Below are 17,438 nucleotides of genomic sequence, written 5' to 3'. Positions count from 1 at the left end.
ATTTTAAAATCCAGCCAAAGTCACTTTTTTCACATAATAAAGAGGCAGCAACAACTATGCGGATTATGCCCACCACCCACGAACACCCAGCCACCCACAACAACACAAACACACCACCCACTGACCAGCGTTTTGCTTCCGTTACAAATGAGCAAAATCTTTGCGACACATACATATGTACATACTTATATCTTTACAGTGGCGGCAGAGAAAATAGAACTGAAAGTTTCGGTGCGAAATACGAAATTTTTAATGAAACTATTAGCTGCCTCGTAATTAATTTAATGTCGGTCAAGTGAGTGAATGTAAAAGCAAAAAAAAATAATACATCCCATAAATCAATTACGATTTCAATTCAAAGATGAGTCCGAGATATTTGCCTTCGCCAATGTTAAATCAATGAGCTACACTCTCGGCCGCTTCTGTTTCACATGCACAGTATGCTCATAGGCCATCCGTGTTCTCTTTGGTGCTCTCTTAAGACGCTCCCTCTCGCGAGAGCGCCGTCACTTCCGTTTCAACGGCGAACATCTGTGCGCTCTGCCGCCGCGAGTGGCGACTGCGACGCCGTCAGTGGCAGCTAGCGTTCATGGTAGAATAAGTATAAGGTAGTCTCGTCGTCTGCCAGTCCGTTAAAAATACCCACAATGAGTGCGAGTGAAGGGGTGTAACTTGTAAGTGCGAAAGAAACAGCAATGAAGTGTGTTGTTTATACCCTATGCGGGACATAGGACTTAAAATGGCCTGCTCTGCCACATATAGGAATTTTTTGAAAAGTTTTTGCTTTTTTGCAAGGGCTGTACTTAAGAATTTATTCTCAAATTTTTTTCTTTCTAAACATTTTTGTGCGGTTACAAAATGTACGCATTGTATGTGTTTGCTGATATACCTACAATAAATAACTCTCATTTCGCACTCAAGGGTTAATGTTGAAAAAAAACGTCCGCATACAACCTTTCAGTTGTTAACGGACTAAGCCCGAACGATTTGGCAGCCGACGAGACTACCTTATACTATGCTAGCGTCTTTCATTCAGCGCTGCGTTCCGTTTTTTTCATTTCACTTTGAACGCGAGAACCGTGCGGACGTGCGGTCTAACAAGTGGTGAAAAGCCCAGCACTTCTCTTACGCTCTTGCCGCCGCCTCACCCCCTCACCTTTGGCCCGTCAACAGGCGGCCACCCGAAAACACCACAGAACTAATATTTTAGAAACCAATAAGTGTGACACCCGCCCCCTCTGCAATTTTGAGTCAATTGTGTGCCTAAAAACTAAATCAAATAAACTTAGAAATTTTGTTACATTTTTTTGTTGTGTTGAACTTAAGCGAAGACAAGTGCAAGTTTTTAATTGAGAAACTCAAAAATTCAAAAGTCCTGGATTATTTTGAATTTTGGCAAAAGCAAAGACAACAAAAAGCGGCAGCCTCAACTAACGGTAAACTGCCAAGTGAAATCTCAGGCAGAAAAAAGAAATAAAAGAAAAGCAAAGGCAGACATAGGAAGAAGCAGCAGCAGCAAGTGCAAGAGAGCAAAACGAGCTGAAAGAGCTCTAAAAGGAGAGAGCAGGCCAAAGTGTGTGTGTGCGTGTGTGCAAGTGTGACTTCCTTATTTCGAATAATTTATTAAGAAATCGTAAAAATCAAATTGAAATCAAAGACAGTCTTAGGAAGAAAATCAGAGACAAGCCAACAAAGAAAACAAATAAAAAATAAAATACACACGCGCTTGCTTGCTCTTTGAACAACAACATCAGCAACAAAAAAAAAACGCACAATGACCTTGCCCACAAACACACACGCATCAGCAAACGACGCCGGCAGCGGTAACAACAACAACAGTGGAAACCACAACAACAACGGCAACAACAGCGACGAAGATTCAGACATGTTTGGCCCGCCCCGTTGCTCCCCGCCGATCGGCTATCATCATCATCGATCCCGTGTGCCCATGATCTCACCAAAGCTGCGACAGCGCGAGGAACGCAAGCGAATCCTTCAATTGTGCGCCCACAAGCTCGAAAGGATTAAGGATTCGGAGGCGAATTTGCGACGCAGCGTATGCATCAACAACACCTACTGTCGATTAACCGACGAACTCCGACGCGAGAAACAGATGCGATACCTCCAAAATCTGCCCAGGTGAGCACCATCTAATATTTCTAAATAATTACAGCACCCCTGTGATCTAGTCACCTTAATATTATTATCTCACTATATCTACAATATGTATGGAAAAATAGAAAGCTATAAACCAGTGACTAGTTTAGTTTAACTTACAAGTTGGTCGACATTGTCTTTATATAAATTGTTATATCTAATCCCCTGATGTCGGAAGCTAAATGGTGTTTTAGAGATATATTGCTGATGACCACTGATCTTACGTGGAAAGCAAGACAAGTAAGCTGGTTATTAGGTAATAAAATCGATGACTATAAGAAGGGCAACCTTAGATATGGCACAAAAAGATAGTTCGATATACATTTAACTAAAAATCAGAAATCTGGGAACATGTAGATTTCGCCATTCAGTAAAAGAACGGAACCTCTGTATTGAGTTCAGATAAGGAATCACATATTGTTGCCACGTTCAAAGCATTAGTAAATCTGGTGTTTAAGTCTTACTCAGCGGTTATTCGTTTCTATTTTTAAATGCAGTTACTCAACGCGAGGCCTGGCTTCCGATTCTTCGAAACTGCCGGATACTGCATTTGAAACATGATTTAGTTTTTCAATTGCTGTTGCTAACCTCAGGGTTAAACAAAATCTTATATTTTAAATCGTTAAGAACAAAGTAATTTAATATTCTTACACAAATTTCTCCGATTTATTTGCATAACAACAAAAATGTTGAATAGTAGGCCCAAGTAAAATAGATTTACAATTCAGCAATTATGCCTTCAAGTCAGCCCAATTAAGAAAGACTATTTTGTGGTATTTGTGTGTAGCGTTTGTTGTTGTTTTTTTTTGAATTGCGAGACTAAGTTATACTGACAATATACAAAAGCCAAAAGACGTTTTAACCCGATGCTTTTGACCAGAAACCCTTTGATACCTCATACGGTATGTAAATTTGGCCAAATAAATTAACTCATTACACGAGTGGGTGGAGTGTATCTCGCAATAATATTATTTCAACCTCCAGTGCAGGTTACACTCATCATCGTCACCATCATCATGATGAGCTTTTAACAATGATGATGTGTATGCCATGTGAACTGTGAACTTGGGGGCGACGCCCACGCGGCGGATGCTTGATTTGTTTTTGCCCTTTTAAAGTGCGTGGTGCGTATTGTGCTCGATTATATATACATACATACCTATATATGTACCTATATATGCATATTTATGTGCGACTGCCTGGGTTTTAAAGGTTAAGAGTTGAGAGTGGGCGACTTTGCTCTTTTCCCAGTTGCGTGGCATTTGCGGTAGTTAGTTAAAACAGAAAACTTAATACTTAACAGTAGCGCGATACTGAAAGGTGTCAAGCTATATATATATATATACTCATATGCACTTTGTGTGTGTGATGCAACCGTATCCGACTTATTGTTGACAGATATAGTAACTGTGGAAGCGTTTCCGAACCCTTAAATTGGCAACAAAGTCTGCTGATTGCCACGTGGGCCCTTGTCCTATCCATTCACCTGAAAATAAGATGGATACATATAAATTAGTAAATATAAATGCTTATTTTTGTTAAATACGCTGGCTTCAGACTTTGAGTGCCAACGATGATGCAATTATTCAGGCCCAAATTCTAAACATCATTTCCTATGGCTTCCATAAGGACGATATCTATCCGTCTGTCTGTCTGTCCGTCGTCTGCCCCTTTCCACTGGCTCAATGCCGAAGATACTGCAATGTTGCAGCAACAATCCGACAGATACGAATACACTTGTGAAAACACAGGGGGATATACATACAGATACGATACAAACACAAGGAAAGCGGCATATTTTATAGCCAACAACATTCAGGCCAAGCTCAGGCCAAAACACCAAAGAAAACCCAAAGCGAAAAGGCAAAAAGCAGCGCAAAACGAGCAGCGAACCAAAAAGCAAAGCAAAAGCGAAGCAAACCAAACCAAACCAAAGCAAAGTCGAAGCGAAGCATAGCTAAACGCAGATACTCAGAGACATAAAAACGCGGCACGAAAACGAAACTAAAAACGGTGGAGAGTCCAACGGAAACAATGGAAAAAGTCATTGGGATTTTTCCAACGTTGTTTTTTTTTTTCGGACTGCAATCGGAAAAGGGCCTTAAATCATACGAAAATCCAAATAGCCAAAGAGCAATTGGGTAATGAGGCATGTAACAGCAACAAATAATGGCAGATTATCAATGTGAGACTTCAAATATATCTATAAATCGGAAGATACTGATGCAGATAACGGTCTTCCTTCAGTTTACTTAATTGCTATAATAGTTATTGCAAAATATGTTCTTGGAAATATTCGTTTAGTTCTTCAAATGCTATATCACGACGACTACATCAAACGACTAAAAATCGTTGTTTTAGAAATTGAAATACTAAAAACTCTAATAGTCAAGCAAATACATAACTACCGTTTGGGAAAAACATAACCCAATTGATATGTTAAATATTCAACCAATAAGCAATTGAAACCCCAAAGATAACAGCAAACATTCCACTTAATCAATCAAAAAAATAAAAGACAGGAACAAAAATGCACACGCATCGGCCAAAACAAGAAAAACAACAGGCAGCTAACAGAAATATAAAAGAAATACTGAAAGAAATCAAAGCCAGCAAATAGGAATTTTACATATATACAAACGGACAAATGCGCGTCTGTCTCTGATTTTTTTTATGTTTTTTAATTTTTGTATCTGCCGTTGGTGTGCGCTAAAAACAAAAACAAAACAAAAAACAAGAAAACGTTGCGCTCGTTGAAATAATCACGTTCCACTTGCAACAAAAAAAAAAAAAAACAGTCACAACAACAACGAAGAGGCGATGATAGCCAAAGCAGTTGTTGTTGTTTTTTGTGGGCACATGCCAACAACAAAAACAAATGAAACAACAACCACAATGGCAGCAGCAGCGAGAAAAACAACAACATCCAGTGCACTAAACCTTCAGACTTTGCCAACACACATAAATGTTTGTATCTGTGTGTCATTATTTTCGTCTTGCCTTTTCCACACGTTCGCTGCGTCTTTTACCCTATTTTTTTGTTAAAGATATCTGCATTTTTTTGGAATAATTTTTTAAAACATATGTTGTACATTTGAGACAATTATATTGTATTTTTTTAAAGAAAAATTTACTACAAAAAAATACAAAATACTTGCTTAATTTGCAGCCTGCAAACCAAAGTAGGTTTTTAGTTCACGGAAATCTTATTATTGGCTAGATACATATGTAAAAAAAAGTAACAATTTGTTATGCATGTTAAATATTCATTTTATAGCCAAAATAACGAAAGATTTGTAAGATTATAGTTTGCTAAATAAGGACTCCGTTAACCGTTACCTGGCACCACGCCTCCTGTTTTTTTTTTTTTTTTTTGTTTTGTTTGATTTTAGTCCACCTGCTCTTGGCCATATATAATCTATTTATCTCTCCATCACCAGTGAGCTTGCTTTCATTATTTCTTATTCTTTTTGGCCCGCTCGCTTGCTTTCTTTCATCAGAGAGCCAAAGGAGAAAACAAACAAACAAACAAACAATTCAACATACCGTTACACGCTTTGCAAAGTTAATTCATCGCCGATTTTCCTTTTGGCCAGTGCCTCGCGTTTCCGTTTTTTGCTTTTGCCTTTTTGCTTTTTTGCTTTTACTCTGTGCTTTGTCTGACACGTTTTCTCCTCGCCCCCTTTACACAAACACAAAACACACACGTACGCATATGGAATACATGGAATATAGTGTGTGTGGTGTATTTTATGCTCATGTGCTTATTATTACTCTGTCGCTTTCCTGTAGTTGCAATCGATAATTTAATTACGAACAAAAATATGTTAAACGGTGAAATTGAAATAAGCACAGAGGCTTATAAGTGCTATTATACATCGGTAGGATATGGTGTTAATGGAAGTGGAACGGGGGAGTATGAGGATATGCCGGAGATAGCGAAAAGCGATAAGTTATCGCTGATTGTTGGCTTGCTTATCGTTTTGCATTAGGTCTTCGCATCCCTATTGGATGGATGAGCTGTAAGCAGTTAGAGTTTACAATTATTCACAAAAAAATACGGATATTGCTTTTTTTTTAAAGGAAAAAAAAGTAAGATAATATGTTGAAATTGTCAAAACAAAAACCTTTCAATTTAAATCACATTCATATTTAATAAAAATTTACTATTTCCTTGGCTTATGGCAAAATGAATCTAAATAACTTAAATATTAGGTGTTTGTTGTTGTTTTTGTTGTTGTTGGGAACGACGGTAGTTTGGGAAGTTTGTCTACACGATATCCACGCTGCTCATTGCTTATGCATCCGTTTGCTGAAATGAAATCCATACAAATTGCTGGAGCTGCCTGCCTTCTTTTATGCATTTTAAACACTTTCGATATTACGCCAAGCGTCTGCTCTACCGCTCACTACAACAACCACAACAACAACAATAGCAACAACAACAACCACAGCAGCAACAATAATAACAACAATAATAATAACAAAGAGAGCAATAACTACAACAAAGACTACTACAACACTTACCAGAGAAACTACAAGAGTATTAACGACAGGCAGCAACAACTACAACTGAAAAACCGCAGCACATTAACAAGAAAAAGAATGACAACAATCTAGGAGAAGTATAAATATAAAATATTGGATAAAACAAGCGAAATTTGAGCAACAAACATTAAAACTCCATCGCTAGTATTAAACCAATAAATATACAAACTTAAAGAGTACACTAGTAGTATTCAAAATACTAATCAACGGTGCACTGATAAACAAGCAAGCGAAGCTCCAAAGAAATGCTCTTATTCAATAGCTTACCGAAACTCCTCTCCCGTCTGTCTTTAAATCCGCCTCTCTCTTCGTTTTGAGGGACCCCCCAACCCCCAACCCGCACCCCCCACTTCTTGGGCATTCCTCTCCGCTCGTGCTTTGTGGCAGTGTTGCTTCCTCTTCCACTCACTATATCACTAATACACTCGCAGAGCGCCGTAGACATCATCGCATAGTGCATAGCATTTTGTGTAACCCACTCAGGCCGCCCCATTTTGTGGCGTCGTCGTAATAATTTCGCGACTGCGACGACGTTTTTATAGTTTTCTGTTTCTGCTTCTTTCTGTTTGGGGGCTGTTATCTTGTCTCTTTTCCCCTGGGGCTTGGTTTTTTTCATTTTTTCTTTTTTTTTTGTATTATAGTTGTGATTCCGATTCGGATTCGTGGGCTGCCGCTTTTTTCATCCCATCATCTATTCGGTAACGCGAATTGCACCACCGACGATTCAGCCTTTCCTTTTCCTTTCCTAACTATCCTACACAAACTATTTAAGTTGTAGTTATAGGCGGTTATGATCTCTTAAGAAATCAGAGAGCTACAAGTTCAATAATATGCAATACTCTCTACAAATTTCCCAGTTTTTTTACTTGGTGTATTAAGCTAAGTCTTGTAATCGCATATTAATCTCAATATTAATGGTATTCTGTAATTTAGTTATTTGGAACGGTTCGATTATACAATGGATGAAGAGCGAGAGAGAAAACTGGTGGGATAAAGATTGGGTGAATAGCAACTAAATTCTCTCCACCTTCCCGCCGTTGTTATTGTTTACCCGCTTATATTATTTTTAATTGTTTTTCAGTTCCCGCCCACCAACCTTGCGACACGCGCGCGCTTTCCACCTTTTTCTCCCCTTTGTACGTATTTCCCTCCTTTACTGTTTTTATTTTTTTTGCGCCAATCGAGTTATCAGAGAAATGCTTGAGCCGATAAGCAGATAGAGATTCACGACGTGTGCGGATGGATGTTGATAAAGTTGAGGTGTTGCTGGGGATATATTCAATTCAGGTGCCAAGGTTTCTGGTCTTTTTCTGTTGCTCTTGCTTTTGCTGTTGTTGTAATTGAATTTACAGACGTTAACGAAGCGTAACGAACCGAACCGAAGTCGAGTTAGCTGAGTTATTCCGTTTTTAACCCGTCTTTTCTTTAGTGCATGAAAGTACTTATGTATGTAGCCTGTATTTGTTCGATTTGCGATAGTATTTATGATTTTGATAGGCTTGGTTTTTATATAGTTTTTTTTTTTTTTTTTAAGGAGAGTCCTTCACCAACCTACCTTATTTATTTATTTCTTCTTGGTTTTTCCCATACCCATACCATTTTTTTTTGCCTATTGGTAGATTTAAGCCACTTGCTTACCTGATTTCGAAATCATTTGTAATTTTATGTTTGTATTTTTGAAAGGGAGACTGCAAAATAAAGTTGTCTTTGACACAAACTGCCATCGCCCCATGTGGTTTTGCCACGCCCCCTCTTCAGAGGCACCTCGCCCTCCCTGTTTCCCTCCCTTTTTGGCCCCACTCGCTATCCTCTTCCACCTCTTCCTCCGCCCTTCCTTCGCATACACGGACCAAGTCAAAAGCGCGCTCAATGACCCCCAACAGCGTCCTACATTCGCGACTTGGCGCCTCATTTCCCCCGCCCCGCCCCCTTTTGCGCCCCCGACTTTTCCGCTCCAACCACCCGCTGCCCCCTGCTGTTGCTCCCCTTTTTTTTTCATTTTTTTCCCTCCTTTTTTTTTTTGCCTTTGTGTGCACTTGTCGTTTGACAACGTTTTCGTCTTTCTTTGCCGCTTTCGCTCTTTTTCATCGCTTTTTCCTCGCTTTCCCTTCTTCATTTTTCTCCCTCTTGTCAAGTGCAGTAGGGAGAATCCTTTTCCCCCTCCTTCCCCTCTCCTTTGAGACCAAATTTCAATTCGATTAATCAAAAATGAAATACAGGTCAACCCTGGGAAAATCGCAGAAAGAATTCGATGAATTACTTCGATTTGGAGTTTGGAGAACTAAAAGTCTTTGGAAACCTACGAGTTTCTTATATATATTTTATAATTTTACCAAAGTAAACAACTTTAACCGAGATATAGTGAAGTCTGGCTTAAATGATTAGGAAGTGCATAAAACGATGCGAATGTAAGTCTGTAAAACCCCATGGCTCCACTTAATTGTTTCGCAGTTAAACAATATTCGACGGTAATAACACAAATACAAATACAAATACAAACATTGGTTAAAGAGCCTTGAACTGGAAACCCCCCAAAAACAAGTGGAGTGTGTGCGGGGGTGGGGGAGGGGGTGGTGAGCAAACAAAACCAAAGGTTGACCAAGTTTGCTTTTCCGGGGGAAAAGAGGCAAGAGATTAACGCGTAATAAGTGTGCCCCAATTTCAGCTTGAATTCAGCGAGGAAGTCGCCGTATATTTAACGTAGCAATGGATGGGTGAACTTTTTGGGGGGTGGTTAACACAAAAACAACAAAAAAAACCCAAAAAAAAAAAACATCGAAAACGTGCGCAAAACGAAAAGACAGATAAGACAGCGCGAGACGAAGGACAAAGAAAAGAAAACTACAAGTGACAAACCCCCAGTTTGTCTTTTTCTTTTTTTTTTGCTGACCAGTTATCAGTCGCATGCCACACGAATTTATATATATATATTACTATATATAATAATATATGGATGTGCAGAGAAAACACATGGCTCAATGTGATTAAGTGCTGATTTATTCTTATTTTTCGGTAACTAAATGTTAGTACTACGCACCACTTATGACGTCACAAGCGCCGATCAGCGCTCATTACGATGATTAATCCCGTTTATTATTAAAATTGTCCACATCCCACTGATTAATGCAGGACTCCTCATTCATAAGGTTATTTTTAAGACATTTGAGTATTACCTTGGTCATTCAAGTTTGTCTTTAGTCAGAGTTTTGATTCAGATTTGAATCATCTACTGGAAAGATCACTGAAAATTGAAATATAAGTTCAAAGTAAGACCTTTTCTTTACCAATTAGTAGTACACTTTGCCTTGAAAATGCAACCAACTTTAAAATCTTATCAGATTTTGCAATAAAACCGGAACTGACGTGGTCAAAACAAATTATCTTACAATCGGCAAGTTCGCTGGTTGGTAACAGGGAAAACTCAGATAAATTGGTAACGCTTTACCGTTATAGGGAGTATTTATTTTTCCTAGTTTCTGGCTATTCAAATCTGTTTTTCTCAATCAATCCAGTTACCTGATTTGAACCCTATTTAAGTCGCCTCTTGGCCCTTTCTAACTCTGGGTTTGTCTCCGTTTTGTGGGCCACTTGTGCAATCTACCGCTCCTCTCTTCGTCGTTGGCCATCTTCTCCGCCGTTGCCTTTTGGCACCTCATTTGGCCAGCAAACTACTACTCTCTTGGCTGCTTTTGCTTTGCTGCTCCCATTTTGTTTTGGCCGTCCATCATTTCAAGTTAACGGTTGCGCGTGCATTAAAAGCAACAACAGCAACAACAACGAAACTAACACACTTTTTGCCCCAAACCCCTCTGGTGCCACCCCTCCCCCTTCCCCTTCCCTCCTTCTCCCCGCTTTGTTGTACGCTTTCTGGTTTTTTGGTTTCTATAAGTTGAGCGATTTTTTGTTGCTTCTTCGCTTGGATTTCGTTTTGTTTTTGTACAGATTCCTCCATACTTTCGCTTTTTTTTTATCCCCCCGCAAAGTCCGCCCAATCTTGTATTTTATTTATTTTTTTCTTGTTTTTTTTTTTGTTTGGTCCCTTGGTATTGCTGCTTTTGCCATTCTTGTTGTCAGTTATATTGCTTTTGTTGCGTCGCTTTTAATAGTCAACATTGACATGCTCAGCTGCGCATTTTAATGCGTTGCGCCTGCCGTAAAGCCAACCACCCACCCACCAGCCCTTCTTCCATACATATTTATAAGATTTATACGTTCGTACATAGAGCGTTTGTACACGGTAATGAATTCTCGCAAAAAGGGTTATTAATTAGGTCATTAAATCAGTTTCAGAAACAGAATACCCTTCGAGTTGTACAAAGCTGAAATGAGAAGCATTGGCACATATAAATCTTAAATTTATTTTAAAAGGTTTCTGTAAAAAGGATTTAAAAATACCAATAAACAGAATCAAATTTATATTATGCTTTGGGATTTTTTCACCTGTAGAGTGACACTTTTTTCCACCTTATTCGAACATTATTATTTTGTGTTTTCCTCCACCTTTTCCACTTTTTACTTCTTCAAATGGTTGGCCATATTGGCTTGGCTGGCGGAGAGAGAAGCAACAAGAAATGGGAGGTGGCGGCGCCCCCAAACACAGTGAGTTTTATTGAAAGAGAAATTAACTGAAATTTACTTCACTGCTGGTCACCGAGAAAAGCCAAAAGGGGCCCCAGTGCCACAGTTGTTGGCCCAGTTAATTAAAAGCGTACCCCCCCCTATCCACCGACTATCCACTTTCCTGCCAGAAATCCTCCCGTAAACCGAAAGCCGTAAACCCACCACCCCTGGAGGAAACCAACGCTCTGATGTCAGGGTTGAGTTAAGTTTTGGAATGGGGGAGGGGGAGGTGGAGGAGGGACTGGGTCGGCTGGCTATATATGTACATTATCGATGGGCGTTGAAATGTTTATGGCAAGATTACACCGTTAACTGATTTGACACACAGCTCTCTGCCGGTCGACGATGTCGGTGGTTGGGTGGGGATAAAAGCAGGCAGGGATTTGGCTTTATGATGTGTTAGTTACAGCTTGCTAATATCTGGATTGGTATACAGTACCAGAAACCCATGGATTTGAACCTAGCATATATAACTCTTATGCTCTTATGCTCTTTCTCAATTGAAACAATTAAGTGCGGCTTCGCGCTCGCCTGAATTGTATTCCCTACACTCTACATTCATCTGCTGCTTTGCCATCATCGACCGTTGACTAACTTTCCCTTCCACTTTCTCTCTCTTTTTTGCAGAACCAGCGACAGCAGCGGCTCTGCCACCGAACTGGCGCGTGAGAATCTCTTCCAGCCGAACATGGACGACGCCAAACCTGTGAGCAATAATGGCGGCAAGTCGTCCTACGGCGATGCCTTTGGCTCCTCGATCGGCTCCGGATCGTCCTCGAATGGCGGCCGTGGTGGTGGCGGCATTGGCTCCCTGGAGAATCAGCCGCCGGAACGTCAACAGTTGGCCACGCCCGCCGGTGCCTCCGCCCCCGAGGCGGCCAATTCGGCGCCGCTTTCCGTTTCCGGTTCGGCATCGGAGCGGGTGAACAACAGTCGGAAACGCCACCTGTCCAGCAGCAATTTGGTCAACGATCTGGAGATACTCGATCGCGAACTGAGCGCCATCAACGCCCCCATGCTGCTGATCGATCCGGAGATTACCCAGGGTGCCGAGCAGCTGGAGAAGGCGGCCCTGTCCGCCAGCAGGAAGAGATTGCGGAGCAACAGCAGCAGCGAGGACGAGAGCGACCGGTTGGTGCGCGAGGCCCTCTCCCAGTTTTATATACCGCCGCAGCGCCTGATCTCGGCCATCGAGGAGTGTCCCTTGGATGTGGTCGGCCTGGGAATGGGAATGAATGTGAACGTCAATGTGAATGTGGGCGGGATCGCTGGCATCGCGGGAATCGGTGGAGCAGCAGGCGCTGGCGCCGGCCTCGATAATTCCGGCAGCGGCGGCGTCGTCGTCGGCGGCGGCGGCAAACGGATGAAACTGAACAACGACCTCCATCATCTTGGGCACCATCATCACTTGCACCACCACCTGGAGCTAGTGGACTTCGATATGAATCAGAACCAAAAGGACTTCGAGGTGATCATGGACGCCTTGAGGCTGGGAACGCCGACGCCGCCGAGCGGCGCTAGCAGCGATTCGTGTGGACAGGCGGCGATGATGAGCGAATCGGCGAGCGTTTTCCACAATCTGGTGGTCACATCGCTGGAGACATGAAAGTACCAGTGAATCCCCGAGCAGCAGACAAAGATTACCGCGTTTAGATTTAACATTAGACACTTGCTTAAGGTTCTTTAAAGAAACATTTAGGCTATGACACACCACACACACTCACACACACACACACACACACGTACTAACCTAAGCTTATAGTTTATAGAAATGATAGAGAAAATCGAACGGATTGGCCAGTATTACTCATTAATGGCAGTCGCGATTTGTACAAACAAAAATACACAAAAAAAATAGTGGTAGGTAAAAGGAAAGGAAAAAAAAACAAAACAAAAATCAAAGAATTTGTAGTCAAAACAGCAAAAACAAGCAAAAACCAGAACAATCTATAAGTTAAATTAAAAAGTAAAAACAAAAAAAAAACTAAAAACCAACTCCATACTTGTAACAAATCAACAAAAATTCAGTTGTGGTTTCCATTTCGGTTTCGTAGAGAACTCCATAATATGAAAGGATTGGGATTAACTTCCGATTCAAATCAAAATTATATGAACCAAGCACATTCCAAATTGCTATACCAATGAGTCCCCAAATTTTGTTCCTACTGAATTTTTGTTTATTTCTCTACACCATCCAATTGAAAATATCTCATCCGCAAAATATGAAAAAATATATTGCATTTTAGGGATTTTATGTATATACTTTTAAAGAACCCCCTGGAAGTTCTCCTAGTCAAAAGTAACAAACGAAAGAGAACGCAATTTTATCCAAAAGAAAATTAAACCAAGGTTTCATTTCATATAAATTCCAACAAAATTTTGTTTATAACGTTGATTTGTTTCCATTTCTTTTTTTGCCTTGGCACAAGCACACAAAATGAAGACAATGTTCTGACAAGAAAACTGAGACATGAAAGCAAATTAAATAGCAATTTAAAGAAAAACAAAACAACAAAAATATTATACAAAAAAGTGCAATTAGAATTTTTTAAAATATTGAAAGCAAGCCTCAAAAACAAAAAAAAAAAAAAACCAACAAAAGTGCATTCAAAAAGATTTAAACGCAAATCGGGCAAATTAACAAATTATGAAAGTAATAATTAGTAGTAATATAACAAACAATTTAAGGAAAACAAACATAAACCACAAAAAAAAAACAAAAACAATTTTTTCTTCGAAAAAAATAACGGCTGTGATAGAATTTTAAGTTTTTTGGCTAAACAGAAACCACAAAAAGTTACCATTAAAAAGCAAAACAAAAAGTACTACAAAAATACAAAGCATAAAATCATGAATATTATGATCTATGTGTAAAATTAACATTTAGTATTAGTAAAAACAAAACAAAACTAATTGTGTAGAAGAAAAGCGCGAGCTTTACTTTCTTTCAGTGAGAGAGAAGCGAAAGAGAGAATCTCTTGACTTTCGCTCGCTCGGCTTTCATTGATTTTATATATATACATATATATATAAATATACCTATATACATATATATAAATATATATGTGTACAGATATAACTTTTTTTTTTGCAGTTTCTATAGGTTGCCTCGCCTCGTCTAAGCTTTCGTTTTCGTTTCACGTTTCTCGCTTTTGTTTTCGTTCGCGTCTTTTGGCCCAAAAGAAACCAGACCACAAAACCAATCTGTTCCCTCAACGGTGAAGATTTTAGATGGTTAAGATTTATACGTTTTTATAGACGGGATATAGAAAGGGCGGGAAAGTCAAAGACTAAAGACTCAAAGAATCTAGAGAGCAGGTCCTTCCTCATCGATCACCCTATTACTGTTGTGCCCCCCATTAACACACATTTTTTTTATTGTCTAAGTTTTTTATATGATTATTTTGATATGATTATGTAATTATTGTGCGTTTTTAACTAGAAGAATTACTTAGCCTATGTACGTACACATTTAGTAAACATTATCCATATGTATTTCCATTTTAGTTAATATTCCTACATATACACTATAGTTAAACCAATAAATACATTATATATATGGTGGTCTGCCCGATTCCTTATTGATCGTGTCGCAGACAAACTATTTAGCATTCAACGCTATGCAACAAAAGCAAAATAAATTATGCAAAAAAAATTTGAAAAAGTTATGTTTTTATTTCGTTTCTTGATTTTATGGTTGATTTTTATATTCTTATTTTCACTTTGAAACCAATGAAGGTGGAGTGAAGTATATTAAAGGTTCGCTTTTCAGTTGCCTGTACTTAACATTTGGCTTGTGTGATTTTGCTCCATAGTTTGATTTTGATTTGCAATTAAAACTACCTTTAAACTTGTTCCTATCGAGACTGTGCAATGGGTCTTGATTTATTTTGATGGTTATTCTGTATCTGTATAAAGCAACTGGCAAATAGCGTAGCTGCTGCGTGACTGTGAGATCATCGTCATAGGTTAGAGCGCTGAAAATTTGTCTGTGGTTGACCTAGCACAGGGTTAGGCCACTGGCTTTTGTTTTGTTTATACATTTTTGGGGGTCAAATATATTGAAAGCAAAGCGATCAACGATCAACACACTCCAAATTGTTCCGTTGACTGCATTCCGCGTGCCTTTATTTTCTGTATTATCGTTTTGAATGCCAAATGTTTTTTTTTTTGGACCGAAGCTCTCCGGGTTTCAGATGGGTCTTGGGTCTTTGGCTTTAGCTTTCGGAATCGTTTTCGCTTTTTTTGGGCTTTGGGCTCTGGGTTTTTTGCCCAATGCCGCGCTCGTTCAACGACTCTTTGTTTTGGCCTTGGCTAAAAGATTTGTGGCTTCCAGTCCAATGGATTTTAATCATTATCATACCTCTTTTTTTTGGGATAGTTTAATGCACTGCGTGCAAATACTTCCTTAGATTCTATAAAAAAATAATTATGTTTTTTGCAATTTTATTTTGTTTGTTTATTTTATTTATTTGGAAAGTCTTTTGGGTATGCAAAAAGTAAATTAAAGGGTGTAGTGCGATATAATTGAAAATGTTAACAAACCTAGAATGATCAAATTTCGTTGTCAATTAATCAGTTAATTTAAAATGAATCAAAGAATTGGTCAAATGCATGAAACTAATGAATTGAACAATTTCGAAGAAGATCTCAATAAGTCAAAACAAGAAACGAGGGAACAGAAAATAAAATAAAATGGGTCATTTATGATTTGCGAACTGATAAATACCTCTTAATCTATGGACCAGTCTCTCTAGCACATACATATATACTTAATTATTATAACTTGAATGAATTGTAGTTACAAAGTTGGAAGAAACTGCTCTCCACTTTCGATTTTAATTTGAATGTTCCAAATGATTTACGTTCATAACGATATATATATTTAGTATATACATACATGTAGATGAGTTAAGGATACATAAGTGCTTTTTAATGGAATATATAGACCGCAACAGAGAAATAACACTCACAATGTGAGAAAAGTAACATTGTATTGAATGACAAATGACATATGAACTAAATATACAGAGCCTAGATGTACGTATTTATTATGAGTTGCTTTTAGTGTGATAATTTATTAGCGAAGGACATAAGAGAACAATTTGCAAATAAATTCTAAGAAAAGCATTCAAATCTCTTTTTACTTGTTGAATTTAGAGGTATTTTACTTCGAAAGCGGTAATCTTATAAAAAAGTTAAACCCATTTTTCGGAAAATTGGAAAAATCGAGAATTTAATGATTAATTTTTAGTAACTTCAAAATCGGATTAAAATTGAAAATGTTATGGGCTTAGAGGTGATGGATTTGGCTTAATTTTCACAAACTCATTTTTGGGGAATGTTTCTTTTTTATATCAGGCTTAAAATTAAAACAATATACTATATACTCCTATAAGGAAATAAAAATTCTGTAATCATTTCATTTTTAAATTTTATTAACTTTGCGTTCAAGTCGAAAAGGCCCGTTGTCACATGATTTAGGATCCCCTTAGTATCCGTAGCTCTGGCTGCAAGGAGCTGGAGTAAAAACGCTCGAACAGCTAAACACATAGTTCTTGGGGCACGGTGGTGAGGGAATCGATGCTCCGCCGTAAGCTGGCGCCGCGGCTGCAGATCCGTAGCCACCAGCTGTCCTTGCCATGCCAAGCATCTGATCCACCTCGTAGCGAGCGTATGCAGATGATTTCGCAGCAGGCGCTGAATATGAAGAAGCGGCAGGTGCTGAATAAGATGGAGCAGCAGGTGCTGAATATGAAGGAGCGGCGGGCGCTCCACCAGAAGTCTTGGATGCCGAATATCCGGAGGACGCAGAAGACTTTGACGCTGAGTATCCAGATGATGCCTTTGGTGCTGAATATCCAGAGGAGGCTGGTGCAGCCGAATCCGCTGAATAGGCCCGCGCAGCTGAGTATCCAGATGATGCGGGTGCTGAGTATGAAGGAGCGGCAGGCGCTGAATATGATGGAGCTGCAGGTGCTGAATAAGATGGCGCAGCAGGTGCCGAATAAGATGGAGCAGCAGGAGCTGAATATGATGGAGCAGCTGGAGCGGAATAAGATGGAGCAGCTGGAGCGGAATAAGATGGAGCAGCTGGAGCTGAATAAGATGGA

At 39.3% G+C, this 17,438-nt stretch overlaps 1 protein-coding gene across 1 annotated transcript; it reads left to right on the top strand.

Moving 5' to 3' along the window:
- The first annotated feature begins 1,054 nt into the window (after positions 1–1,054).
- LOC108091334 lies at positions 1,055–13,256 on the top strand. The gene is made up of 2 exons (XM_017190477.2): positions 1,055–2,139; positions 11,953–13,256. The coding sequence occupies exons 1-2, from the start codon at positions 1,775–1,777 to the stop codon at positions 12,929–12,931; spliced, it is 1,344 nt and encodes a 447-aa protein (XP_017045966.1). The 5' UTR covers positions 1,055–1,774; the 3' UTR covers positions 12,932–13,256.
- The last annotated feature ends 4,182 nt before the right edge of the window (positions 13,257–17,438 follow it).

The sequence above is a fragment of the Drosophila ficusphila genome, unplaced genomic scaffold, assembly GCF_018152265.1.
Source record: "Drosophila ficusphila isolate 14025-0441.05 unplaced genomic scaffold, ASM1815226v1 contig_198, whole genome shotgun sequence".
Classification (NCBI taxonomy): domain Eukaryota; kingdom Metazoa; phylum Arthropoda; class Insecta; order Diptera; family Drosophilidae; genus Drosophila; species Drosophila ficusphila.
The sequence above is the reverse complement of the archived record's forward strand: the minus strand, read 5'-3'. Positions and strand labels throughout refer to the sequence as shown.